This window comes from Podarcis bocagei (assembly GCF_964188305.1).
Source record: "Podarcis bocagei genome assembly, chromosome: 3".
Taxonomy (NCBI): domain Eukaryota; kingdom Metazoa; phylum Chordata; class Lepidosauria; order Squamata; family Lacertidae; genus Podarcis; species Podarcis bocagei.
The window spans coordinates 75023476-75049889 of record NC_138127.1 but is presented as its reverse complement, the minus strand read 5'-3'; the positions used below and the strand labels follow the sequence as shown (position 1 = coordinate 75049889).

General features: G+C 46.1%; 1 protein-coding gene across 3 annotated transcripts in view; it reads left to right on the top strand.

Moving 5' to 3' along the window:
* Nucleotides 1–25076, top strand: part of LOC308582908 (uncharacterized protein) — a 57728-nt gene extending 32652 nt beyond the window's left edge. For all 3 annotated transcript variants that reach the window (XM_081186491.1, XM_081186490.1, XM_081186492.1), the window contains one exon: nucleotides 22269–25076. In XM_081186491.1, the coding sequence (XP_081042617.1) occupies nucleotides 22269–22397 (129 nt within the window). In that variant the 3' untranslated portion in view covers nucleotides 22398–25076. The remainder of the gene's footprint in view (nucleotides 1–22268) is intronic.
* The last annotated feature ends 1338 nt before the right edge of the window (nucleotides 25077–26414 follow it).

Here is a 26414-nt window from a genome sequence, read left to right as displayed (position 1 = left end):
CTGCAGGCAGAGACGGAAACTAGACACTCCTGAACTTGAGCATCAGGGAGTTCATCTGTATATTCTGAGCCATGTGCAGGAATCCTGAAGTTTCTGATGCATGAATCACCATTGCCAGCCTTTCCCTGTCCAACAGAATTATGTGTGAGATTGGGAGAAGGGACCTGAGTTAAGGGCCTTAATGTACCTCCATGGAAGAAAGGGCTTGCATGTACTTTCATATAATTTGGTTGCTTTCTTCTATCCACATCTATTAATCCTTTGGGGCCAACTACGCCCAATGCACTGCATCTAGTAGTTATGAACCATGGAGGACTGCCAACAGAGACTTCCCCCAAGTCCTAAGTGATTAGGCTGTGATATTAGGGATTAGGCAGTCTTTAAAATATTCTGGACCCATGTTGTTAAAGTCCTTGTAAATACAAAAACCTTTTACAATTTACAATACAAGAACCTTCAAACTGGCCCGGTAGAGTATGGGCAGCCACTGCAAGCATTTGAGCCCCAGAGCAATGTGCTGGTGATAGGCTGGCCCTATCAACACTGTAACTGCAGTATTTTGCACCAAGTGGAGCTTCCAAATGAGGTGCGAAGGTAGCCCCACATAGATCACATTGCATTGTGGTCACAAGTGCATGAATCACCACCGACAGGCTATCCCTGTCCAAGAATGGACATAGTTGGCACCCTAGCTCTAGCTGATAAAACACACTGCTAGCTGTTGAGACTAGCGACAAAGAGGGAAATAATGATTATAATTTTAAATGGAAGTGCAACACCTCTCATCGCAGGTAGGAAGAAGACTGTAACAAGGTGATCTGTGTGCCTGCTCAGTTTGTTCTGCTGACGCCTGACTGGCAACTTCCATGGCCCCAGCTGTCCCTTATTGTGGCTTTTTGCCTTTAACCCATACTTGGCTTTGACAGCCCTTCAAATGGAAGAACATGTGGCCACTCTATTACTATTATTGCCAGTTGGGAATAACATCTGAATATCCTTAGATGGTGGTTTGCATTAATGACAGCATTAGTGCTAATCATTTCATCGTTGGATGCATGCTTAATATGTAGATATGTGGTGTATACAATCAGTTACGCATTAGTTGTGCCCATTAGGAAGAACTGAAATAGATTATTATCACTTCATTCAGTAATAAGGATAATTGGTCGTTGGTAGAGTATCTGATTCACATGCAGAGAAGGCCTCACATTCAATCCCTGACATCTCCATGCCGGGCTAGGAATGTCCCCATTCTGAAACTTTGGAGAGCTGCTGACATCCAATGTGGACAATACTGAACTAGATGGACAAATCATCTGAACTGGTACCATGCAGCTTCCATTTCAGCCAAGCCACACTCACCTAGCTCAACTGAAATGGGGTTTGCAGCCACTGCTGATCAGCTGATTGACAGTGCCTCCAAAGCTCTGTGCACTGATCAGCTGGTCTTAGGAAGCTCCATTTTTAGCACTCTGCGAGTGCTGATTGGCCTATTGTTGGTGCTTTGTGGGCTGTGCTTTTACCCGCAGAGTCTGACATAGAACCAAGCAGGCAAAAGTGGGTCACCTGGTGCTATTCTGATGTCAGGTGATTGGTAGGTGGGAGACCTTGCCCACCTGACATGCTTGGCCTTCGAGGGGTGGGGGAGATAACTGTCTGTCCCCCCACCTGAACCAGTTCCTCACCCCTGTGGTAGAAGGAGGGATCTAATTCCAAAAATGGAGAGGAGGGAGTGGCAAGTGCCGGGTGGACATGTGGATGCTAGGGTGAGTTAGAGAGGGAAGTTGGGAAGCTAATACACATTTCTTCAAGGCAGTGTGGATACCTGCATGAGAGCAGGTAAGAAGGAAAGAAGAGAATAGCTGAGGAGCAGATAATTACTTAAAGTCCTTCACTGAAGCACAAAAGTGTCTTTAAACAAAATAAGTACTAGATTGGGTTGGTCATGATGGCAAGAATATTTTCTGCAGCCCCTTCCACTTAACTAAAACAATAATTTGTTATAGAGGTAGCATTTTTGTGGCCAGCAATGCCACAGCAGAGCTGTGTTCTTGGAATGCTTCTTTCAACACATAATATCCTCCTATTGTGATAAGGGCGGGGAAGCGAGAGCTAAGATGTGAAAGTAATCTTCTCCCATGCACTTTCCCAAGAGGAAGAGCATGAATGTTTGAAATGTGCTGGGAATCGATTTGGCAATAGATTATTTCCTGCACCTGGTGATTTTTGCTTCTTTTATCTTCTCAGTGTGTGGTACAGCCCTACTTAAATTTTGTAAGCATTCTTCTTAGTAATTGACTCACTTTTGAGAAAAGTTAACTTAAAATCCCATTTGCTACTTTGCAAAACATTCCCCTGATTTTGCTGAGTTCTCCAGGCAAAAGATTTCAGCTGGGTAATTTTTCATGGTAATTTCAGCATGTACCTCCTGTTTATTGTGGGGGGTGGCGGTGGGCATCCCTTTCACAAATGGCACCAGAAAATAATTTCTTAACTCTGCATATGGACTGAAGCACAGAAATAAGGAAGATGATTGATATGACCTAACTCTCCAAGACAAATAAACAGGAAGTTTGTGGCTCATTTATGTAAATCTCATCTCTAAACAGCTTGTGGGCATAATCTGAGAGATCATAAAGCTATAAAGTGGCTGATAACCACTAAGCAAACTAAAACAGTATAACTTAGTACACGATCTTTGGCAGTTTCAAAGGATCCTCTGAGAGGAAGTGATTATTATTTCTTTAAGAAACTTTCCAGTGCAGAATTCTAAATGGCCAACAGTTTAACAACAAAATAGCATTTCATCTTTTTTATTTCTTGTTTAAAAACAACAGAGGTCCTTTTTCCAGCCCCTTGTTGCAGACACCAAGAACTGCAAATTATAATGTTGATCCCACTTGATTTTTCCAAACTGAAGCATGTGTTTCACTGTTCTTTTTCCCCTGTAAGAAATAAAGTCCTTCCACACAGCAAAATATTACTCTGGTTTTGTGATCCCTTTGATCATACATATCTGATAGGTAAGCTTTTTTGCTACTTTACCAACTCTTCTGGTGTGGTGCTATATTCAAAGAAATCAATCATATGCTTTATGTTTTAGATGTTTCACATAACACTCTATTCAATACCTTTCTACCTCTTGACATTCTAACCCAGTGTTTCCCAACCGGTGTTCCGCGGCACACTAGTGTGCCGCGGAACGTTGCCTTGTGTTCCGTGGGAAGGAGGCGGGCGAGTCGGGCGGCGAGAGGCGGGGCGGCGGCGGCGAGCACACGCGGGGCGAGCTCCCTCCCACATCCCATCTCCGGCTCTGCACCAGGCGGTAGAGCTCGGCGAAGTCGCCGCGCTGGAAGGCCAGCAGCGCGCGCGCCTTGGCCAGGCTCTCGCCCGCCTGCGCCTCCAGGCACGGCGCCTCAGCGTCGGGCGGCAGCGAGCCCAGGAAGCGGCCCAGCCGGCCGGGGTCGCCCGCCTGCAGCAGCGCCTCGCACACGCACGAGACCTGCTCCGCCAAGAAGCGCGGCGAGCGTGGAGGATCGGGCGCGGCGGAGGCCAGCCCCGCGCTTGGAGAGGACGCAGCAGCCGTCGCCAAACCCGATCCTCCTCCTCCTGCTCCGCCGCCGTCCTCTGGCTCTCGGCCGGGAGGAGCCTGCGGCGACGGGGCAGGCGCCGAAGTTGGCAGAAGTTGGCGCGCCTCCTCGGCAGCGCCTTCGTCCTCCTCCTCCTGCCTCTGCTCTCCTCCGGCGGCGGGGGCGCGCCGCCCTCCCCGGCCGGGGGGCTCGACGGGGCCCGCGGGGAAGGAGGCCATGTTCGCGGCGCGCGGGATCGCGGCCCCCCTCGCCCGCCTCCGGCCCGCTCCCCTTGCCCTGCGCGCTGCCCTAGCCGTGCGGGTCTCCTCCCCCTGCACCGCCGTCCCCTTTCCACATCCTAGGAGCCGCGGTCCACCTTCCGCCCCCGGGCCGCGGCGCGGCTCCCAGCCCGGGCTGGCCTCCGCCTCCTGGGACGCGCGCCCACCCCCGCGGCCCCCCAAACTTCGGAGCAACTCTCCAGACGCTTCTCCCCCGCCTCGGTCTCCCTCCTTTCCACTTCTCTTCCCCCCTTCCTTCCCTCTTTCTTTCTCTTTCTCTCCCACCCGCCTTTCCTTCTATTAACTTTCCTTTCCCCTTCCCATGTAGAACAGTCCCTGCAAATAAAAACCTAGCATATTTGGAAGAGGGATGCTAGCCTAACCATTACCTTCTATGCTGTTACTATTTTTTTATTTTTTTTTACATAAGTAAAAAGTGACCTTTCCCCATCTGGCATGGTGGTGTGCCTCGAGATTTTTTTCATGAAACAAGTGTGCCTTTGCCCAAAAAAGGTTGGGAAACACTGTTCTAACCAAATATATATAGGTCTCTTTCCACACCCTTTCCAAAAAATTAGTGAGACTTTCTCTGCATGCAAAAGGGTATAGTACCATCTATGTAACATTTTCATAGTATTATTTTATCCAGAATGTATGCCAGTACAAATTCATTGGCTTCACTACCCACATGTGGGAGAAAAAATAGTGTAGCAATATGGGAGCTCTAGCCTTGTGCAGGAGGAAGGGAGAACAGGTGATGCCATTTTGAGTAATCCATAAAATTCCAGGTTTGAGCTGAAATAGCAAAGTTATTGGAAATGACCAAATGGATAAGGCAAGAGATGAGGAGGCTTGAAAGCAAGAACGAGAAGGATGCAAAATAGGAAGAGAAGCGCCATCTCCTTGATGGATTTCCTGAAAATAAGACTAATCTCTGGTGAGAGTTGATGTAGATTATTGCAACTCATTTCATCTTCTGTGGATCCTGTTTTGTAGACCTGCACTCACTTTCAAGCTCTTCATTCTCACAGAATAGCAATCTGTTTCCTGCGGTTCCATGGGTTGCCTTTGCAAATGATAGTTCTTCTGCACCAGTTCTAAGTTCTTTCTGTTTAGAATAGAGAGCAACTTTAACTAACCATGGAATCCTTAGTCCTCCAAACAAGCCAACTGGCTAAATTAGATACGAGACAGAAACTTCATGTACAAGAGCTGAAATGCTCTTGCTAACAGAGCCATCAGTATCAGATAATGCTCCATGGAAGGGGCAAATATTTGGGTGTCCTCCTTTGCTCTTCCGAGTTTGAGGCTTATTTCTTCAGCAAGGTGGTAATTAGACTTTGATCATTTCATTACGTGGGTGGATGGTGGGAATTGAATCTTGCCTTTTATTTTAATTTTGGCATTATCTGTCAGCCCAGAGGCTTTTTGAAATTTGTCCCATTTGGGGCCTTGTTAACAATTAAATTAAATGTAGGAACAGAGTAAAAAAATTAAGGTCATGCTGCTGTAGGAGTGGAAGCAGGAGATGTAGGTCAAATCAATGGCTCTCATTCATATATATGAATTTTTTGGGGGTCCCCCTCCCCAAAGACTGGGTTGCAGGGAGGTTACAGTTTTCCACACCATAGTCTGTCAACAGATCTCTTATATTTGCCTTTCTTTCTGATGAGTGTGGGAACCTGGATCTCCTTTTCATTAATTCTTCTGCTGTACATTGTGCCCATGATTCTCATCCTTGGCCTCTGCCAGGGAAGTGATTTATCCAGAGGCAAGGGCCTAGTGTCGGCATGTGTAGTCCCTGTGCCAACAGCCTTGGTTAGAGAAAGATGATAAAGATGCACTTTGTTCTTCTCAGTTTTGATTCTTTCTACATGCATAATATTGCCTGTGTTGGGTTTGTTAGCTGTGAGCAACTGCAGTGCCTGGAGCCTAATGCAAATTGCAGGGTGTATACAGGGTGCTTGCATATATTCTCTCCCACCCACCCCCCTGCACATTTACTCTATAAGGCAGCCATTCATGCTGTGTATTGCAGATCCCGAGGCTAGCATCTGATTTGCATTAGACATAAAGGCTATAAAGTCTTACAAGCACATGTACCAGCAGTACCCTTTCAAAGCGACATGTGCCTGTGTTGGCAGAGTACTGGTGTTTCAAAGATGCCGTAGCTTAGTGGCAGAGGGCACATGCTGAAGGTCTGTATTTCAGCTCTCCAGGATCTTTTCCAGCCCTAACTGGAGATTAAGGGAGACAAACTACTGATCAATGTCATTCTGCTGACTGGCAGCAGATTGCCAGCATTTCAACAGAAGTATTTCCCAGCCCTGCTTGGAGGTTCTGGAGATGGAAATGGGGACGATTTGCATGTGTTCTGCCACCGAGCAACAACTCTTCCATTACTGCCACTCCCTACAGATGGTTCAAAGCCAGATGGCTTGACTTGTTGTAAGGCAGCTTCCTATGTTCCTATGCTCTATATCCAAGGCAGCTCCATCTGGTACACCGGCTGAGACCCTACCTGCCTGTGCATTATCTCGCCAGGGTGGTACATGCCCTAGTTATCTCCTGCTTGGACTATTGCAGTGCACTCTGTGTGGATCTACATTTGAAGGTAGCTTGGAAACTACAACTAATCCAGAATGTGGCAGCAAGATTGGTGGCTGGGAGTGGCCGCAAGGACCATTAACACCTGTCTTAAAAGAACTACATTGGCTCCTAGAACAATTTAAAGTGTTGGCGCTGACCTTTAAAACTCTAAATGGCTTCTGCCCTCTATACCTGAAGGGGTGTCTCCAGCCCAAGGGACTGAGATCCAGCTCCAAGGTCCTTCTGGTAGTTCCCTCATTGCAAGAGGTGAGGTTACAGGGAACCAGGCAGAGGGCCTTCTCAGTAGTGGCGCCCGCCCTGTAGAATTCCCTACCAGCAGGTGTCGAGATAAACAGCTATGTGATTTTAAAAGCCATCTGAAGGCAGCCTGTTCAGGGAATTTTTTTTAGTGTCTGATGTTGTACTGTGTTTTTACTAAAAAAAAAAAATTGTTGGGAGAAAGGAAGACAGAGGCAGCCCCAGTTGCATATATGCAGCACGTCTTTGAAGGGGAATTGATCAATTAAAAGCACAATAAGCTTTGGAACAAGGGACACGGGTGGTGCTGTGGGTTAAACCACAGAGCCTAGGGCTTGCCGATCAGAAGGTCGGCAGTTCGAATCTCCGCGACGGGGTGAGCTCCCGTTGCTCGGTCCCTGCTCCTGCCAACCTAGCAGTTCGAAAGCACATCAAAGTGCAAGTAGATAAATAGGTACCGCTCCGGCGGGAAGGTAAACGGCGTTTCCGTGCACTGCTCTGGTTCGCCAGAAGCAGCTTAGTCATGCTGACCACATGACCCGGAAGCTGTACGCCGGCTCCCTCAGTCAATAAAGCGAGATGAGCACCGCATCCCCAGAGTCGGTCACGACTGGACCTAATGGTTTGGGGTCCCTTTACCTTTTAAAGCTTAGGAACATTGAGTGGTGCTTTATGCTACTGGTCCATCTACCTCAGTACTGTCTCCTCTGACTGTCAGTGGCTTTCCAAGCTTTCAGGCAGGCGTCTCTCCCAGTATTACTTGAAGATGCTGGGGTTTGAACCCAGGGCCTTCTGCACACAAAGCGTATGCCCTGCCACTGAGCTATGGCTCTTCCATATTGTTGTGCATTCTACCAGTACGGCAGTACCAAGAGCTTGCTTTTTGAGAGCTCTATAAAGACTGGCCAGATGGAGAGACAAAATAAGCAATGTCAGTGCTGTAGGGATGGTGTAGCTTATTTTCAGGAGCAATGTCCCCATTCCCCAAGTAAGGAAAAATCAGAAAGTGGATAGGCCACAAACCTTCTGATTTCCATGCAAGTCAATGCATGAAAAATGGTTTATCAACAACCAGATTAATTCATGACTAAATTACTTTTTAGAACGGTGTTCTTCACCTATACTGCTATGCTCTGTAGATAAGTAAACAGTTTTTATTGCATGTAAGCCTTCAAATGCTCAGCACATGGGGTTTATTTAGCTGAAACATGTAAAAAATGGTCTTTTGGAAAGCTTCTTTTACATCATAGGACAGTGGAAGTGCTTTATTAATGCAAGCACCATGCCAAAAAAAGAGGGCATCAGGGGTTGAAATGAGACTATCATGAGTTGGCGTCAGTGAGAACCCAGATCTGGCTAATTTCCTACTATGCCTAGTTATGTGCAACTGAGCATAATGCTTCTCTTTGAAGAGCTTTTCAAAGAAGCTTGAACATTGTCTAGTTGCCCCTTTGTACAGTTGCCAGTGGCCACCTGACAACTTTGTAAACACACTTGTGCTTCTCTCCCCCCCACCCCCTTATAGCGAGGACACTGGTATGTTTACTTGACCTTTTCAGATGGCGCCACCCCCTAGCAACATTGCAGAAATACAAAGGGGGAGTTGAGCAGCAATTTGTTCTCTGCTTATGGCATTGGCTTCAACAATTTTCTAAAGGTGGCAGCAGGAGGAAAAGACACTGGGGTGTCAAACCCGAGAACAGAAAGACCTTGGGATGCTAAACTCTAGGATGAGCCAGAAGAGTTGGGTTGTAGCTTAAATATGCGTGCCAATGTTTAGAAAGTGTTCAGATAAGGAATAAGTTGAAGGGCCACGATATCAGCAGGTACGCAGATTGCCCACAGGAAAGGGAAGCAAAACACTCTGTGGAACATCTGCAGTTTAGAGATGGAATAACATTCGGCTTACTAGACCTACTTTATACCTTCCCATTCCTCAGGCAAGCTCAGGGTGGAAGTTAAAACAAATAACATTCTAAAGGAACATTAATGACAGTCCAGTAAAAGTAGTCATAAGATGCTAAAACAGCTATGGCAGACGTTGTGTTGAGTACCAATCAATGGATTGGGGGTTTCAGATACAGAAAAGTACTTAAAACATAATCATCCTTGGTAGCATTTTCTCAATTTGTACAGTATTGGATTTTTTTTAAAAAAATTGACTAGCTGATTAGTTGATCTTTAATAATAATAATAATAATAATGTGTCTCTGAAGTCAGCAGTCTATATATTTTGATTGTTTTAGTACTTATAAAAACTACACCATCTTAAGAACATTCCTTCTTGCATTTGCGGGGATCGTCTCATCTCAGATTGTGCTTGCCACTACACATGTGTGCATCATCTGACAGCAATGCTTTCAGACTATTTCCTCATGCACATGACTTTCAATAAATTGAATCTGCTTAAAATTAACTGATCTGAAACGGGTCGATTATAAATGGACAAGTACGTACATCAAGAGTAGTCATCACTTGTCAGCGCTCCCAGAACTGAAGGTGATAAGGCATACAAAAGTCACAGCATAAAAGCTCCCTCCTAATGACTCCCATTTATGTCATTTCCTGCAGGCTTTCATCTCATCCAGTTCTAGTTGCCTCACCTCAAAGAGGATATTAGAGAATTGGAAAAGGGTCAGAAAAGGGCAACCAAGATGATCGAGGAGGTGGAATGACTCCCTGTGTAGAAAGGTGGCAGCATGTGGGACTTCTTAGAATAGAGAAAAAGCAAGTACCGTATTTTTTGCTCTATAAGACTCACTTTTTCCCTCCTAAAAAGTAAGGGGAAATGTGTGCGCGTCTTATGGAGCGAATGCAGGCTGTGTAGCTATCCCAGAAGCCAGAACAGCAAGAGGGATTGCTGCTTTCACTGCGCAGTGATCCCTCTTGCTGTTCTGGCTTCTGAGATTCAGAATATTTTTTCCCTTGTTTTCCTCCTCCAAAAACTAGGTGCGTCTTGTGGTCTGGTGCGTCTTATAGAGCAAAAAATACGGTAAGAGGTGACATGATAGCAGATTATAAAATTAAGCATGGCATGGAGAAAATGGGATAGAGAGAAGTCTCCCACCTCATAACACTAGAATTTGTGGACGTTCAAAGAAGCTGATGGTTGGAAGATTCGGGACAGTTAAAAGAAAATACTTTTTCACGGAGCGTATCTTTAAACAATGGAATTCAGTCCCCCGGTAGGCAGTGATGGCCACCAACCTAGATGGCTTTAACAGAGGATTAGACAAATTCACAGAGGAGAGGGCTATCAGTGGCGACTAGCCATCATGGCTACTGTTGTAGTCCCGTTTCTGAGTAAGCAGGGGCTAGGAGTCTCTGAGGAACGCTGGCCTGAGAGCAGAATCCACATCCGAAATCAAGTCCATTCTGAAGGGTTGGGCAGGCAGCATAGTCAGACAATCCAGACGTCAGGGAATCCAGATGATCACAGAGCCAAGGGTCCAATGGGAGAGCAGGATGCAGCAAGGTAGGGCCAGGAACACAGGCATTGTTTCGAGCATTGATGACTGCTGGGAGCTCTGTTTAAGAAGGCCAGAGCCAGCTGGTTGTCATCAGTGCCTTCTCTGTGTCCTTGAAGGCTGATCAGCTGCAGGTGGTATCAGTTCGCCTTCTCCAGGCTGCTGTTCAGCAGGCAAAGCTGACACATGACAGCAGTAATGTTCCTGAATACCAGCTGCTGGAAGCCACAGGAGAGGAGTGTGTAGTTCTGCTTGAATTCTGCTTTCAGGTTTCCCGCAGGCGTCTGGTTGGCCAATGTGAGAACAGGATGCTGGATAGATGGGCCATTGGTCCGATCCAGCAGGCTTTTCTTGCGGGCTTATATTGCACATTCAGGACAAACCTGCTGAGCTGTTGCTCAGAGTGTTCAAGTTTTACCTTATCTTGTGCATAGGGAGCCCATGTGGCCCTACAGATGTTGCTGGACATGCCAGCCATGGGCAGATGGGAATTCAGAGCCTACAACAGGGTTTCCCAAACTTGGGTTGACAGCTGTTTTTGGACTACAGTTCCCATCATCCCTGACCACTAGCTAGGGATGATGGGAGCTGTACTCCAAAAGCAGCTGGAGACCTAAGTTGGGGAAACCCTGGTTTCAGAATGAGCACAGGTTCCTTATCCCTGCCATACCGTGTTTTTCTGCTGTTTCACCAATAGTTTCACTGTTTTGTTTTATTTTATTTTTTACTATTTAAGCTAGCTAGTTATTTGAAGGCACCTGCTTCAGTTTTGAAAAATAAATTAAGAGGAAACTTTGTTTATCAGTGATTAGTGCAGAGGTGCAAATGACAGAAAGAAGCAACAAAGAGCCTGTAAAGGAATTTGACTTTTGTTTTAATAAGGAGCTGAGATTCTCTGTTTTCCAGTCTAAGAAAACCTCGGCATGGCCACATAATGGCACCCAACTCTTTAGATTCTACAGAAGATATTCTGGACCAGCAATGGCTGTTGTTGACATTGTCATTAAAAGAAAGGGAATTGGTTCAATCTTCGTGGAAATTTCAAAAATGCTTTGAGTATTGCTTCACTAATACCCTCAATGTGATGAAAAAATGTTAAGAGTTGTATGTGCAACTGATCCGTTCTCTACGGCTGCAGTCTTGCATAGACTTAATGTGGGCCACAATCTTATTCATTCATGTTACCTTGGAAATAAGTCCTGAGTTAAATGGGACTTTCACATAAGACAATGCCCACTTGATAATGACCAACTTGTGGTTTTGATTTTAATAGTCACAGTGAGAATAGTATTTGCAAGACATTGGGGGAAAGGCAGCTAAACCCTCTAAAAACTGAATGGGCTACCAAAGGTCTGGGAGGTACTACAAGCGGTGGACTTGACAGCATACAAAACTTTCCAAATGTGGTTGTGAAAGGCTGAATAAAAAAATGGGACACTTTGTACAGAGACGCCTTAATAGGAAAGAACTTGAGCAGGGAGAAAATTGGCATTGTTTTACTTTCTTTTTGAACTTTAAAAGTAGTATGTATATGTAAATAAACAGCTGTTAGTTTTGTACGGCGTTGCTTTGAAATACTGGCTTTCTAAAAAAAATAAACTGGTTGTTGCTTAGACTTTGTGGTCCTTCACAGTTTGGCATTCCTAGCTCCTTGTTCCCTTCTGCATCTAGCACAAATCCCTGGTTCTTACATTTAAAACCTATAGTCTTGCTCCTTATTTTCATTTTTATATCCCTGCTAATTACCGTATTTTTCGCCCTATAGGGAGCACTGGCCCATAGGACGCACCTCCTTTTGGGGGGGGGGGAATGAATAAAAAAATTTTATTTCCCCCAGCCCCCAGAACAGGCTGCTATCCGCAAGCCTTGTGAGCCCGGCGGCAACTCCCGCCAGGCTCGCAAGGCTTGTGGACACCTGCGCGAAGCACGGGATGCCCTCCGGAGGGTGCCCTGTGCTTCGGGCTGCAGGCTGCTGCCCGCAAGCCTTGCGAGTTCGACGGCAACTCCCACCGGAGTCCGGCGGCAACTCCCTCCAGAGGGCGTCCTGTGCTTCGGGCTGCAGGTTGCTGCCCGCAAGCCTTGCGAGCCCACGGGAACTCCCGCCGGGCGCGCAAGGCTTGCGGATAGCTTCCTGAAGCCTGTAGAGCGAGAGGGGTTGGTGCGCACCGACCCCTCTCGCTCTCCAGGCTTCAGCGAAAGCCTGCATTCGCCCCATAGGACGCACACACATTTCCCCTTCATTTTTGGAGGGGAAAAAGTGAGTCCTATAGGGCGAAAAATACGGTACATTCATTCTTCCAACTCCTATTTCATTAATAATAATTTTATTGTACCTGTTGCAAGTGCTGCAGCATGCGTCATTTGGTTTGTAATTTAAGAATTAATTCTACTAGTGTCAAAGTTCTGCTAGCCTAGGGGGTGACAGGTGGATGTGTTGCTTAGCAACCAGAGTGGGATGCTGCTTGCTGAGGTAGCACATGCCCTCATTGGCTGTGTGGTTCTGAGGGAGTCTTTCCTCTGTACATTTGATTGAATGCCTATCTGCTATATACAAGGCCTAAAGTAAGAAAGACAAAACCTCCCTGTTCCTCAAATTATATACCGCTCAGTATAGTGTTTATCATGATTTCTTTTCTCTGTGGACTCTGTCTGTGTTATGCAAGTGGTTTTGCTAACAGTACCTTCAGCGTGTATGGCACTTTGCAGTATGAGAGGACAGGTCTCTGTTCAGAGGGCTTGCAGTGTAATCACAAAGAAGATAAAACAGGAAGGGAAAGGAAGAGTAAGCTGGAGAAGAATAATGTCAGTAATGTCAGTAATGAGGGCTAGGAGAGCTAGGATGTTATGCTACCCAAATGATTCCACTTATTCTTCTTCATTGGTCACTGAGCCTAGAATTTCTTTCTCAAACACTTGCCTGGGGCCAGAGCCCTTCTCTTCAAAACCACACACCACAATGCCTGTTTGTGTACTTGGTTGTGGCTGTAGTTGACAGACACAAATGCAGGGTTGCACCCCCCTCTGGGAGTGGGGGTGGTAGCAAAGTAAAACACAAACTGGGAGAGCAGGCTAGTTCCTTACAAAACAACACAAAACGGAGTAAAATAGTGCCTGTGCATTTTGCTATATATGTCAGGGTCTACAAATGATTGAAATCTACTCTTAAAAATAAATAAATTGAAATTTGGGAATCTGTGGATTCCTGGCTCGCGTAGGTTCTCTCTATTTTTCATCTTATTATGGCCTGTTCGGGATACCCTTTGAAATCCTCTGGGGATTGTGGTGTGTTAAAACAGGTGGCCATGTTTTGAAGACTGGAGAGACCTGGTAACCTTCAACATGATGCCCTTGGTGAAGTGATAATTGGCAAAATAAATAAATAAATAAATAAATAAATGGTTGAAACTGTAGAGGCCTGATAAGTGGCTATCATCGCAGGCCAACTTCTGCTGAAGCCTCTCCTTTGCTTTTGCCATCCCTTTTTACCACAGTATGTATTTTATTATTTTATTATTATTTTTTTTGCCAAATTAGATTTCCTGCTGTTTCCTGCTTTTTCCCCATTATCGAGACCCCATGAGAGCTTCCAGACCTTATTCTGCCTTGCGTCTTGGAGTTTTGAGTAGTTAACAAGTGTCATCCTTCCCTCGCCTGTCAGCTACATTGTCTACCTGCAACTTAACCACCCCTCCCCACATACTAACAAAAAAAGCACAAAAACCCCCACATCCAGCTGCTGCATGTTCACTGATCCTGATTGGTTGGCATTTCAAAATGGAGGGCATTGCCAGCCTCTTTGTCCATTTCCATCTCTCTCTCTCTCTCTCTCTCTCTCTGTACTGGCAGGCAGCTTCATTGCTCAGAAGAGGGACAAATCTGTCTGATTAATTCTGCCCCTTTAGCTCTGAATAAAGGTTGCTATGTTACCCTCCCACTCTGAGGCCTGCCAGTGCATACAACCATCCATAATGCCACAGCAGGCAGCTGGTGAGTGCTCTCGAAATGTGCCTCTCCTGCTGTGTTCTTGCTGTTCGCCAAGGTTACAGGGTGTGTGCATGGGGGTGTTGGGCATGACTTTGGGGGGCAGAGCTATGGATAGTCAGACATTGCAGCACTAGGATTTTCCTTCATAAAAACACCAGCTTGGGAGGATCTCTCTTTCATATCGGAATCCTTATAATGAAAAGCTGCTGCTTGACCAGGCTCAGTTGTGGACAAGAGCAGGCTGGATGCCCACTGCCACCCTCGCTGATATCGCTAGTTTCTGAAAGCAGGGACCTGTGAGCCCCCAGAAAATCTCTCACCATTGGCTGTGGTGGCTGGGGCTGCCAGTAGAATGGATGATACAGTCGTACCTCGGGTTACATACACTTCAGGTTACATACGCTTCAGGTTACAGACTCTGCTAACCCAGAAATGGTGCTTCAGGTTAAGAACTTTGCTTCAGGATGAGAACAGAGATCGTGCTCCGGCAGCGCGGCGGCAGCAGGAGGCCCCATTAGCTAAAGTGGTGCTTCAGGTTAAGAACAGTTTCAGGTTAAGTACAGACCTCAAGAACGAATTAAGTACAGTGGTGCCCCGCAAGACGAATGCCTCGCAAAACAGAAAACTCGCTAGACGAAAGAGTTTTCCGTTTTGGAGGTGCTTCGCAAAACAAATTTCCTATGGGCTTGCTTCGCAAGACGACAATGTCTTGCGAGTTCCTGCTGGTTTTTTCCCCTTCCCCCCCTTTTTCTAAGCCGCTAAGCCGCTTATCAGCTGATCCGATCAGCAGATAAGCCGCTAAAAGCCGCTAATACCACTAATAGCGCTAATCCGCTAATCCTTCAATGGGCTTGCTTCGCAAGACGAAAAAACCGCTAGACGAAGAGAATCACAGAACAGATTCTTTTCGTCTTGCGAGGCACCACTGTACTTAACCCGAGGTACCACTGTACTGCTTTGGAATGCAGAATGGGATGATGATGATGAAAAAAGATAAGCTGTAAATTAATAGCAGAACAAAAGAAGACCTCGTCACAAGTGAAAAGACAATAGGGAAGTAGCTGAGCCAAAAACGTTATCTTTGTAGTGCTAGATTTTTGCTTGCAGGGAAGTTTCTGCGTGGAGGAGCGCTCCAAAAATTGCACCCCACTCCATGCTACCTGAAGTGCTCTATTCATTTAACCATCTCCTTCTGCTGTATGTGCAAACCTATGGTGATTCTAAAGCTGGAGGAAGATTTCCATGCGTCCATCAACTTATAGGTCAAATTTCCCTGTCAATCAGGATTCAAAGACATTTACTACTATGCTTTCAAGTCAGCTAAATTTTTGCAGTCTCTAATAAATCAGGTTTAGTGTAGTTGTAGATTCATGTTTGGTTGCCAATACTGGAAGCGAACATGAGATGTGATCCGTTGGACCGAGGGCTCCAGACACCGGACTCAGCTACATTAGTAAAAAAAAACCAGCATTTTGAATGTGTTATAAACATGCAACGGCAGATGGCACTGTAGAGCACAAAACGTTTCTATGCAATTTTACATAGCGTTTCCCCCCCTTTTGTTATAACAATTTAATTTATGACTGATTTCTAGCATTTCCCCCCGTGTGTAGATCTATCCACCCACCCACTGGCTATTGTGTCAGTGAATGCTAGGATAACGTTTTGTCGGACTGAATGATGATAGTTGGAGTTGTTATCGTTTGAATTTGGTGTTTGGTCAGAGCTTTTTCAGAGCAGCTGAAGCAAGGCATTCTGCATATAGAGCCTGTTGGACTACAAGACCTTGTTGGACTACAGTTCCCATGACCATTGTCCCTAGTAGTCTGAGGATGATGGGGGTTGGAGTCCCACATTTGAAGGGCCTCAGCTTCCCTATCCCTGATTGGGTGTTTGGTGGTGTTTAATCATCAGTGATCTCTGCCAGTTGAATTCTACAGGGGAAATAGTCCATTGTGGCTGTAATCTTCAGTCATGGCTCTCTGACAATGCTAAGCTCAGAGTCCTAAACATTAGTTAGATGGACCAAGAAGTGTGCAGGGTCACATTCAGTATTATTCCATTACTGCCCTCCCGGTACAGAAATGGGAACATCTTTGAATTGGAAATATTTTGGATTGCAAAGCCACTACTGCTGGTTTAAATTCATGGCACCTGTTCAGAGAAGTTTCCTGACGCTTTCACTGTTTAACCCCAGAGGCACCTAGGGTCAGACTTCCTCAAAGTTCAGAGATATTAATAATTTTAACTACTGGCTGCTGTCACAGTAGAGAAGGATTCAAAAGGCTGGTCACTTGAATCTCTTTCTGAGTCCACATAACTGCAAAAGAAGAAAAACTTTTATTGTTTTTTCAAGCATTGCAGAACTACCTGTCCAACTGGAACTTAGAATAACAGCACCTTTATATGTATGGGCAGATGAATCACATAGAACCTGGGGTAACTTATGCAATAGCTTTCAGATATTGTTGGACTCCAGCTACCATCAGCCAATGATGTTTGGCAACATCACATTGGTTATGCCTGATGGGGAAAGAAAAGTTCATTACAACCTTCTATATCTAAGGTTGGTCAGCCTGACCCATCAGACTGGGTTATTATACAGCTTCCCAAATTTTAATTATAGTTGATTATTTGCAAGGGACGCAGGTGGCGCTGTGGGTTAAACCACAGAGCCTAGGACTTGCCGATCAGAAGGTCAGCGGTTTGAATCCCCACGACGGGGTGAGCTCCCATTGCTCGGTCCCTGCTCCTGCCAACCTAGCAGTTTGAAAGCACGTCAAAGTGCAAGTAGATAAATAGGTACCGCTCCAGCGGGAAGGTAAACGGCATTTCTGTGCGCTGCTCTGGTTCACCAGAAGCAGCTTAGATGACCCGGAAGCTGTATGCCCGGCTCCCTCGGCCAATAAAGCAAGATGAGCACCGCAACCCCAGAGTCGGTCACGACTGGACCTTATGGTCAGGGGCCCCTTTACCTTTACCTTTTTATTTGCAAATGTTTGTACAGCCATAGTAGAGATGAATGGTACAAGAGGAACACCCTCCCACTGGATGTTATTGAATGCTGCAGTAAAGGATGATGGAAATACTTACAACGTCTTTCAACCATCTTGCGATTACCAGTTTTCGGTGGCTGCAGCTGGTAACTAAAGTAGGGCCCTCCAATTTTTTTACCTTTTTACTGCAACTCCCATCAGCCCAAGCCATCATAGCTAAAGGACAGGAATGATGGGAATTGTAGTTAATAACATTTGAAGGGTGTCATGTTAGCTATCCCTGTGCTACAGAGAAATAGACTAATTCCTAGACTCTGTTTAATAGTTCCCATTGGAATTGCATTGGTTGCAAACTTAGACTGAGTTTTAGTTAATGGGGAAATGGGGAAGAAATGCAGCACATCTTTGACTCTCAGAGCAAGAACAGGTTATTTCCACCCCCACAAGTTCTAACAGAGACAAACAGAGACTGTTACTGTTTAATCAATATATTCAATTTATTTATTTTGTTGTACATATTTTTAAAAAATACCCAAGTGGTGCACAAAAAGAGAAAGTGAGTCATAGTGTAAATCATAAAACAAAGCCAATAAGTATTAAAAGCTGCAGAAATAAAATGGGCCAAGTTGGGAAGACTTGAGGGGAGGGACAAAAAGTTTTCAACAGACATAAAAATTTTACGATGTTGGGGCTGACTTCTCTTGTGGTGACCAGAATTCCAGAGACCTATGCCACAACACTAAAAGCATGTGTGCACAAGCACTGTGTGCTTTACTGCAATTGCGCCACCTTCTGGTGCAGTTTCACACACAACCCCCTTTTACTTCAGATTTAATATCCACTGAAAAAGTCTTAATCTGCAGCTATAAACTCCAAGGATTTACTCCCTTGAATCTGTACATTATTTTTACATGCACTAGGCTACAGATTTCAGAGACCACTTGGAAGAGGATCAGTGAAGAAAAATACAGCAAAAGGCCTCAACTATCCACACAAACCTGCAGGAAACGCTTTAGAAATTGTTTTAATCCTTGTTATACAAACCTCATTATGTTACATAGAATTCACAAGCAGCATAACCTGAAAATGCTGCGTAGTGTGTGGACATATGGGCCCTTTTTCATACCTAGTGTGAGTGACTAGTAGCATGAGATGATTGGGATTTCAGATTTTATGTAAATGTGGTGAAGATCCAAAGTTTACTCATTGCATCTCATTGAGCAGGATAATTTTATGAACTCTGGCAAAGACCCTCGTCTTGTTTCATGCGCCAAAATATATGGGAAGAAATGAAAATACCATTAACCGGGTTGCTGAAGATACATTGAGAAAGTACATGTTTGTCCTTTCCCACCTTTGATATGGGGAGCAGGGAAGATAGAAAGATGGTTGATTTGCCCAACTTCGCATAACAACTCTGTCCTGGCAATTTGTTTTATGCATATCAAAAGGAATGGATAAAATAGCTATATTGAATCTATAGGAGATATTGCAGTAGGAGTAGCTAATGTGGTGCCTTCCTGTTGTTATGGACTACAATTCCCATCATCCCTGGCCATTGGCCATGCTGTCTGGAGCTCATGGGAGTTGTAGTCCAAACTATCTGCCACCCCTGAGCTAGAGAAGGCATCAAAACCATATAAATTCATGGCTTTGGGCTAAACCCCTGTTTTTTCAAAATTGGTGTTGAAAACCCCCTGGTTTTTTTCAAAATTGGTGTATCATGCATCATTGTATAGGTAAGTACACCTAGACATTGCTTCTTACATATATTTTTACTCGCCCATGTTCTTATACTGTGCCAAGATGTTACCTAGTTGATGTTGCTTATTAATGTAGTCTGTACAAGTGAAAAATTAAAATGTGATATGGGTCTCATCTAATGTAAGTCGTTTTCAAAATGGACCAACTGAAGTAATTTGAGTCCCCTTGGTCTACTCTGAGAATGACTCACATTGGATATTAACCAATATTCTTTCCTTAAAGGTCTCCCCCCGCCCAAAGTGTATGCAACAAAATCTGGACTCATAACTCAACTGATAACCCTGTGGTGTAGCGAATACCCATGCAGAAATCTGTATGTTTAGATCAGTGAGGGAGAATACAGCAGTGCTGTCAGAAGGCTGAATCTTTGTCTTCCATTGAACCAACGGCCTCTCCCGTTTCCTGTGTTAAAAACCAGGGAATGAACCAGATAATCTAATGGACCCTTTCCCCTGCTGACAAAGGGATTTGACCCTATTGGCAGGGTCAGCAACAGAGAAGACCTTTCTGTCTGTGACCTTTTCACTGTTTGATTGCAAGTCAGAATCCATTAGGGAAGATGCATGGATCAAAGACTGGGGTTCCGGATACAGTGACCACCTCTTGACAGACATGGCCATGAAGTGTCAGAGGTCACTTTGGGATAAAAGACCTGCTAGTTGGTGCTACGGAAAAGGAAAGAAAAATCCCAATGCTTAGCAAAAGGGCTGTCTCTTCAAGTTGGTTGAGTAAACGCTAGGTTTAGGAACACTGGTGTGTGGAAGGGAAGCAAGCAAGCAGGAAAAGAAACAACAGGGTGTCTAGAGTCAACATCACGGCAGCAGCATTATGGGATAGGTGTTTCCAGTTGCCTTACCCCTCTCTCCATCTTGGAATCCTTATAAGAAGCTGTTGCAGGAGTGGGGCTTGAGCAACATCACGGGAAATGTGTTTCTAAGACCAAGGTGAAACCCAAGCGCCCTTGCTATTTTTGCTGTTTCCAGGAAAGGTGATGATGTTGCATTTATAGTACAGTGGTACCTCGGGTTACATACGCTTCAGGTTACAGACTCCGCTAACCCAGAAATAGTGCTTCAGGTTAAGAACTTCAGGATGAGAACAGAAATCATGCTCTGGCTGCTGTATTTGCTTTTATGTTGTTGTTTTATCACATTATTATGGAATCGTTCTTGTGACTGATTTGGAGATGTATTTCTTTTTTTCTTCATTGTAAGCTGCTCTAAGCACAATCCTTTTTGTGGAAATACAGCATACAATTAAGATGAGGATGAAGCTGTGCCTTGCTATATCCCCTGCATAGCCCTACGTGTTGTCTTCACTTCCCTTTTCATTTATTTATTTTCCAATTTCCATTTTAAAATATGTATAACCCACCTTTTCCTGGCAGAGCTCATGCCAGCTAATGGCAACATATTTATTTATTTCGCTATTTAGTTCCGTAAGATTTCTTGCCCGCCTTTCACCACAAAAATAAAACATGAAGTTATAAAACAAAGGAAACAGTTTCAACCAAAACACTAGTGTAGTAACCAGTGCTGCTTCTCTAGAAAAAGAGATGCCGGAACTCACCATGAACGCCTCCCTTGTTCTCTTAGGATAGAGGTGCTAGAACTGAGTTTTGGGAAGTTCTGGCTGGGGAAAAAAACTTGGTGGAAACAATGGAAAACAATGCCTTTACCGTATTTTTCGCCCTATAGGACGCACCGGCCCATAGGACGCACCTATTTTTTTTTGGGGGGGGGGGAATCAAAGGAAAAAATTTGATTTCCCCCCAGGTTTGCGCAGCCATCCCCAAGCTAGAAGAGGGAGACGGAGCACTTCGTCTCCCTCTTCTGCCTTCAGGGACAGCTTGGCCCGCTATCCCGCGAGCTTGTGGGGCTGGCGGCGGGGGGGGGGGGAGAAGCAGGCTTGCTTCTCCCCCCGCCAGCCTCCAAATCAGGTCAGGGAATAGGGGGATGGCGGAGCGCCTCCATCCCGCTATTCCCCGAGCTTGTGGGGCTGGCGGGAAGGAGAAGCAGGCTTGCTTCTCCCACCCCCAGCCTCCAGATCAGGTCGGGGAATAGCGGGATGGCGGCGCTCCGCCATCCCGCTATTCCCCGAGCTTGTGGGGCTGGCGGGGAGGGAGAAGCAGGCTTGCTTCTCCCCCCGCCAGCCTCCAGATCAGGTCGGGGAATAGGGGGGTGGCGGAGCGCCGCCATCCCGCTATTCCCCGACCTGATCTGGAGGTTGTGGGGCTGGCGGGGGGAGAAGCAGGCTTGCTTCTCCCCCCGCCAGCCTCCCGATCAGGTCGGGGAATAGCGGGATGGCGGAGCGCCGCCATCCCGCTATTCCCCGACCTGATCTGGAGGTTGTGGGGCTGGCGGGGGGGAGAAGCAGGCTTGCTTCTCCCACCCCCAGCCTCCAGATCAGGTCGGGGAATAGCGGGATGGCGGCGCTTCGCCATCCCCCTATCCCCCGAGCTTGTGGGGCTGGCGGGGGGGAGAAGCAGGCTTGCTTCTCGCCCCGCCAGCCTCCCGATCAGGTCGGGGAATAGCGGGGTGGTGGCTCTGCGCCTCCCCGCTGTCCCCAGCTTTTGGGTGCAGGCTGCTGCCCGCAAGCCTTGCGAGCCCGCGGGACATCCCGCCGGGCTTGCAAGACTTGGGATAGCTTCCTGAAGCCTGGAGAGCGAGAGGGGTCGGTGCGCACGGACCCCTCTCGCTCTCCAGGCTTCAGCGAAAGCCTGCATTCGCCCCATAGGACGCACCCAGATTTCCCCTTCATTTTTGGAGGGTAAAAAGTGCGTCTTATAGGGCGAAAAATACGGTATATTGAAAACAGTACAAACATTTAAGACCCACTCCACATATAAGAACAGTTTAAAATAATTTCAGTACAGATGCAGACTGGGATGAACATCTCCACTTAAAAGGCTTGTTGGAAGAAGAAGGTCTCTGGTAGGCTCTTAAAAAAACAGTGAAGATTATGCCTAGATAATATGTGGCAGAAGGGAATCGAAGGAGGGTCGATGCCTTCTTGGTGGTGGCATTCAGGCTATGGAACTCCTTGCAACAGGAAATACAGTCAAACCCCTGTCTATGCCTATAGACATTTTGTTTAAAGCACCGTTGTTTAGATGTATTTTTCAGTGGTGCTGCCTGAATATCAGCCAGTTTTATGGCTGGTGTTCAGCACTTCCCTGCTTTTTCATTTTTACTCTTTTATGACTGCTGCTTTGCTGGTTTTCTTTTGTATTATGAAGGGGGCGGGCCACCTTGATTCTTCTGTGCTTGTTTAAATAAATAGGGTGCTCACTGCCAGCTTCCCTTGTGCATGCTAGTTTCATGTTCTCTGATACCTGTCCTCACCTTTATCGTTTCCGCGCAGCACATCCATGGGAGCCGACCACCACCTCACTTTGTGTACGACCCCTCGGCCTTCGCCTTCCGATCCCTGAGCACCTTGAAGCCTCTGAGCCCGATAGCTCCAGTTGAAGAACCATCATGTGCCTACTGAAGGAGATAACGCCAAACTCTCAGGAATCCTCATTCCAACCAACTTCCCAGCAGGGACTGGGCGTGGGAGGGCATGTTTTAGTTTTTGTTTTGTTTTGCAATAACCACCAAGATTGTTGGTAACAGGAGATGGGTGGCTTTTCTCTTGCCTGTTTTTCATGCCGTCGTAACTTCTGAAGATTTGCAGAAAGGGAATGTATGTGCATTGAGCAAGCTCAGCTCATAAGCCATAGTACAATTATCAAGATGGTGTCTGATAACGCAGAAAGCTGTTTTTCTTACAATTAAAAGTTGGCATCTTGCCCTAATGAATGAGCAGTGATCCATGTGGTGGAATGTGAAGAATAAGCAGGGTTCTATCATTTCCCTCCCCAAATCTAATGGGAGTTGTTCTCTGTAGCCCAGTGAACCTTGCCAAGAATTAGAATGCTCTCTGGTCTCATCAGCTAAAGGTCAAGGTGGATCTGGCTTAGCTGCCCCTGGAGGGTGGACCAGATCTTCTTTGTGCAACCACATTACAAGGCTGGAACAAGGAGCACATTGAGGTTGTGCAGCCCCAGGGTCGCCTTGAGACACAGCACAAACACACACTTCCAGAGTACGTCCCAAAGGATTTTCTCATCTGTCGAGTTCACTAACGTCACATGTTCTTGCCCCGTGCAGTCTAGAATATGCCATGGAGCCCCAGGGTGCTCTATGTCTGGGCAGATGTTAGCCAGAAGGTACTCAGGAAAGAAGATGGGGCTGGAGGAGGCACAATTTCCTCTCACTTTGGCTAGAAAACCCCTTATTGAGCCATGAGAGCATCACTTCCTTGGGCGCCGTCCCCATCTGGCTGGGGAATATGTATGAAAACCATAAGTGCACGGTTGGGTTCCCAACCATGTGTCTGGCTCCATCCATGTGATCACACTGCTCACATCCTGCAGCTGCATGGGTTAGCACTGCAGGGGATAGAATAATGTGTGCTTGGGTTGCCTTTGATTTACATTCACTGCACTAGTTGAGATATAATAGGCACTGGGAGCAAACATCGGCTCTCAGCCGGCTGTTCAGTTGACTCTTTGTAGATCTGAGTGAGGGAGAAAGAGGAAGACAAAATGTATTTTACTAACAGCATCTTTATGGGGGCCGGAATGCTGCTTTAACACGACTGCAGCCCCCTCTGCTCCACATTGATGATCTTTCTTCTTGCTTGTCTGCATTGACGTAAGAGGGGCTAGTTTTTGGTGCTGTTAAATGGCCCAGATTTTACAGCAGGGATGGGGAACCTATGATTCTCCAGGTGATGTTGGACTGCCACCAGTCCCAGCCAGCATGGCTAATGGTTAGGGGTGATGGGAGTTGTGGTCCAGCCAGATCTGGAGGGCCACAGAATTTGCTGCCTCTATTTACAGGGTACCCTTCAAACCAGATGAAATCTACAGTGTCTCTTGGGCCTACACTGTTTTCTCTAGTTCTGTGATTTCAAAGATGTGTATTCAGACATCTGTCTTATCGGTGTACTATAATAATATGGTGTGCAATCGAGCAACCACTTCTGATGTGTAATCACCATTTTTAATTTTGAAAAAAATATATATGCAAAACAATATTTGGGAAATGTGAGTCTGCCATAGCATGAACAACTTCTCTGAAACTTGGGGAGGAATTAAGTGCCGTGCTGTTCTGATCATTCCATCAGCGCAAGCTTTTCTGCTTGCCAGACAAAATTGCCCCCTTCACCCCACACACTGTTCCAGGGGGTTCTCCTCCTGACCCCCCAGAGCAGATTTGGGGGAGATGCGGAGGAGGAGGGGGGAAGCCCCATTGCACTGCCTTTGCACTAGCTCCTGCTAGCATGCTGGGTTAATTGAATCTGGGCCTTAGATCTTAATCTTGGCCATAGAACATATTCTGTATAGAAAAAGCCAACCTCAGTTGCTCATGTTCCCTATGGAATCCCAAGTCCAGAATCTTTCCAAGAGTATGAGTTGACTCTGCTGCCTTAAGTCCTCCCTGCACATAGGTGGCAGTGGGTGGAATGTTTGTGATAATGGAGTCAATGCTTTGGGTTGTGTTTTTTTTACTGCCCCATCCCATGAAAAATTTGGTGGTGTGCACAGCCTTCTTTTCACCAGCATTAATGAAATAAAAAGCAGGCTGCTTTTTGTCCGCTGGCTTGCTCTGATAAGAACGAAATCAATGAGGAATGAAATAAGGCAGGTCTTTTTTTTTGAAACATTTCCAGTTAAAAGAGGGGAAATTTGCTTCCTTGTCTTTTATTGCTATTTTTGCAGGCTCTGGTCAACAATGCATGGTGGGATTTGTAATCTTTATGGGATTTAGCCTCCCTATATGACAAGGGCAAATGTAACCTAGTTTGCCGTTTCTGCAAGTTAGGTTTGGCCTACAAACAGCCAGCATGAATCGTGGTCAGGAAAGTTTTGGGGTGCTACTTCCCCTGCCTAGAGCCAACTGCTTGTCCCACAGACACTACAGAGCGCTCCCGCCCCCCTTGCTAAGCAGGATGACTATTTCTGATTGGCCCAGAATATGCCGTCCCAGATGATGCTCCAGGATGAAGGAATGGAGGGGAGACGAACCTCTGTTAATGTTGCCTTTCTTTAGTACTTTTGTAACATTTCTCTCTCTGTGGTTTTTCAATCAGAACAATAAAGTTACATTTTAACTGCTGCTATATTCACTGCTGGTTTTTTTTTGTCTCTGAGGACATGAAAAGCAGGGTTTTAGTTTACTATTTCAAAATAGACAGGGCCCCTGGGACTCCCATGTTTAAAATATTCCTCATCCCACAACAAGGGAACCCGAGCAGCTTGACTGGAATCAGTCACACAAGTTCAGGGAAGTTGCACAGGCTTGACCTTTGCAGTTTTTGCTGTAATAAAAGAAAAGGCTGCTTTTGCAACGTTTTACTGGTCAGCCTTGATGAGCAACAATTCTGCCCTGCCCCCAGAGGGAGTCATCAACCCTATATGCAACAGCAGATTTGGTATTTCCACAGCGTTGTGAGGTCAGTGTGAGCAACTAGGTTACACATCTTGCATGCACGAAGCAACAGCCTGAAATGACTGGACACTGCCCTGCAGTGAGGAATTGGGGGCTGTGTAACTGGACACTGCCCTGCAGTGAGGAATTGGGGGCTGTGTGACTGGACACTGCCCTGCAGTGAGGAATTGGGGGCTGTGTGAATGGACACTGCTCTGCAGTGAGAAATTTGGGGGGGGGGTGTGTGTGCAAGGACTGGTTCACACAGCACTGAGAATGTGACTCCCTGCAGCTGATACTTAGAAAAGATTAGCCGTTTGCCAACAGTTTGCTGTTGAAAGTTAGAAGAGACATTGCTGTGAGAATAGAATTATGGTCTATAGGCCAGGGTGGCAATCTGGGCTCTACTCCCTTGGTGAGAGGACAGGAATCGGAGATCATGTACCAGAGTTGGGCAGAAGTGACTCTGAGGGTGGGCGAGGCCAAAACCAAAAGTTGGGTGGGCCACCCCTCTTCTCTCTTTCCCCCTCCCCCTTCATCATCCATCCCTAGATCCAACCATTCATACTCAAGAGACAATTATCCATCCTGTTCACACAGAAGCAGTCTGAGGCATGAGAAGTTTGGCCTGGAGTTGATCAGTCCTTGACTACTCGGCAGCTGAAAGCCTCAGTTGTGAAATTTGGTGAACATCTTTGAACAGTTATGAAAGCTCTTCATATACATATATTACTCCCTTTTTCAGGAGAATAGTGCTATCGGTGTTAGCCAAGTCCTTTGTGTCCATAAAGTAGTACATGCCATCAGCGAGAATTGCACCCATGATCACCTGTACCCATGATCTGTATCTGAGCGCCAGACTATAACAGAAGGCATAAGGAAGTTATAGCCCTCTAAATGTTGTTGGTCTTCAGTTCCCATCAGCCTCAACCAGCATGGCTAATGGTCAGGATCTGGGATAATTGGAGTTGTCATCCAGCAGCGTTTGGAGAGCACCAGATTCCTGATTTTCCCATCCACCACAAGGATC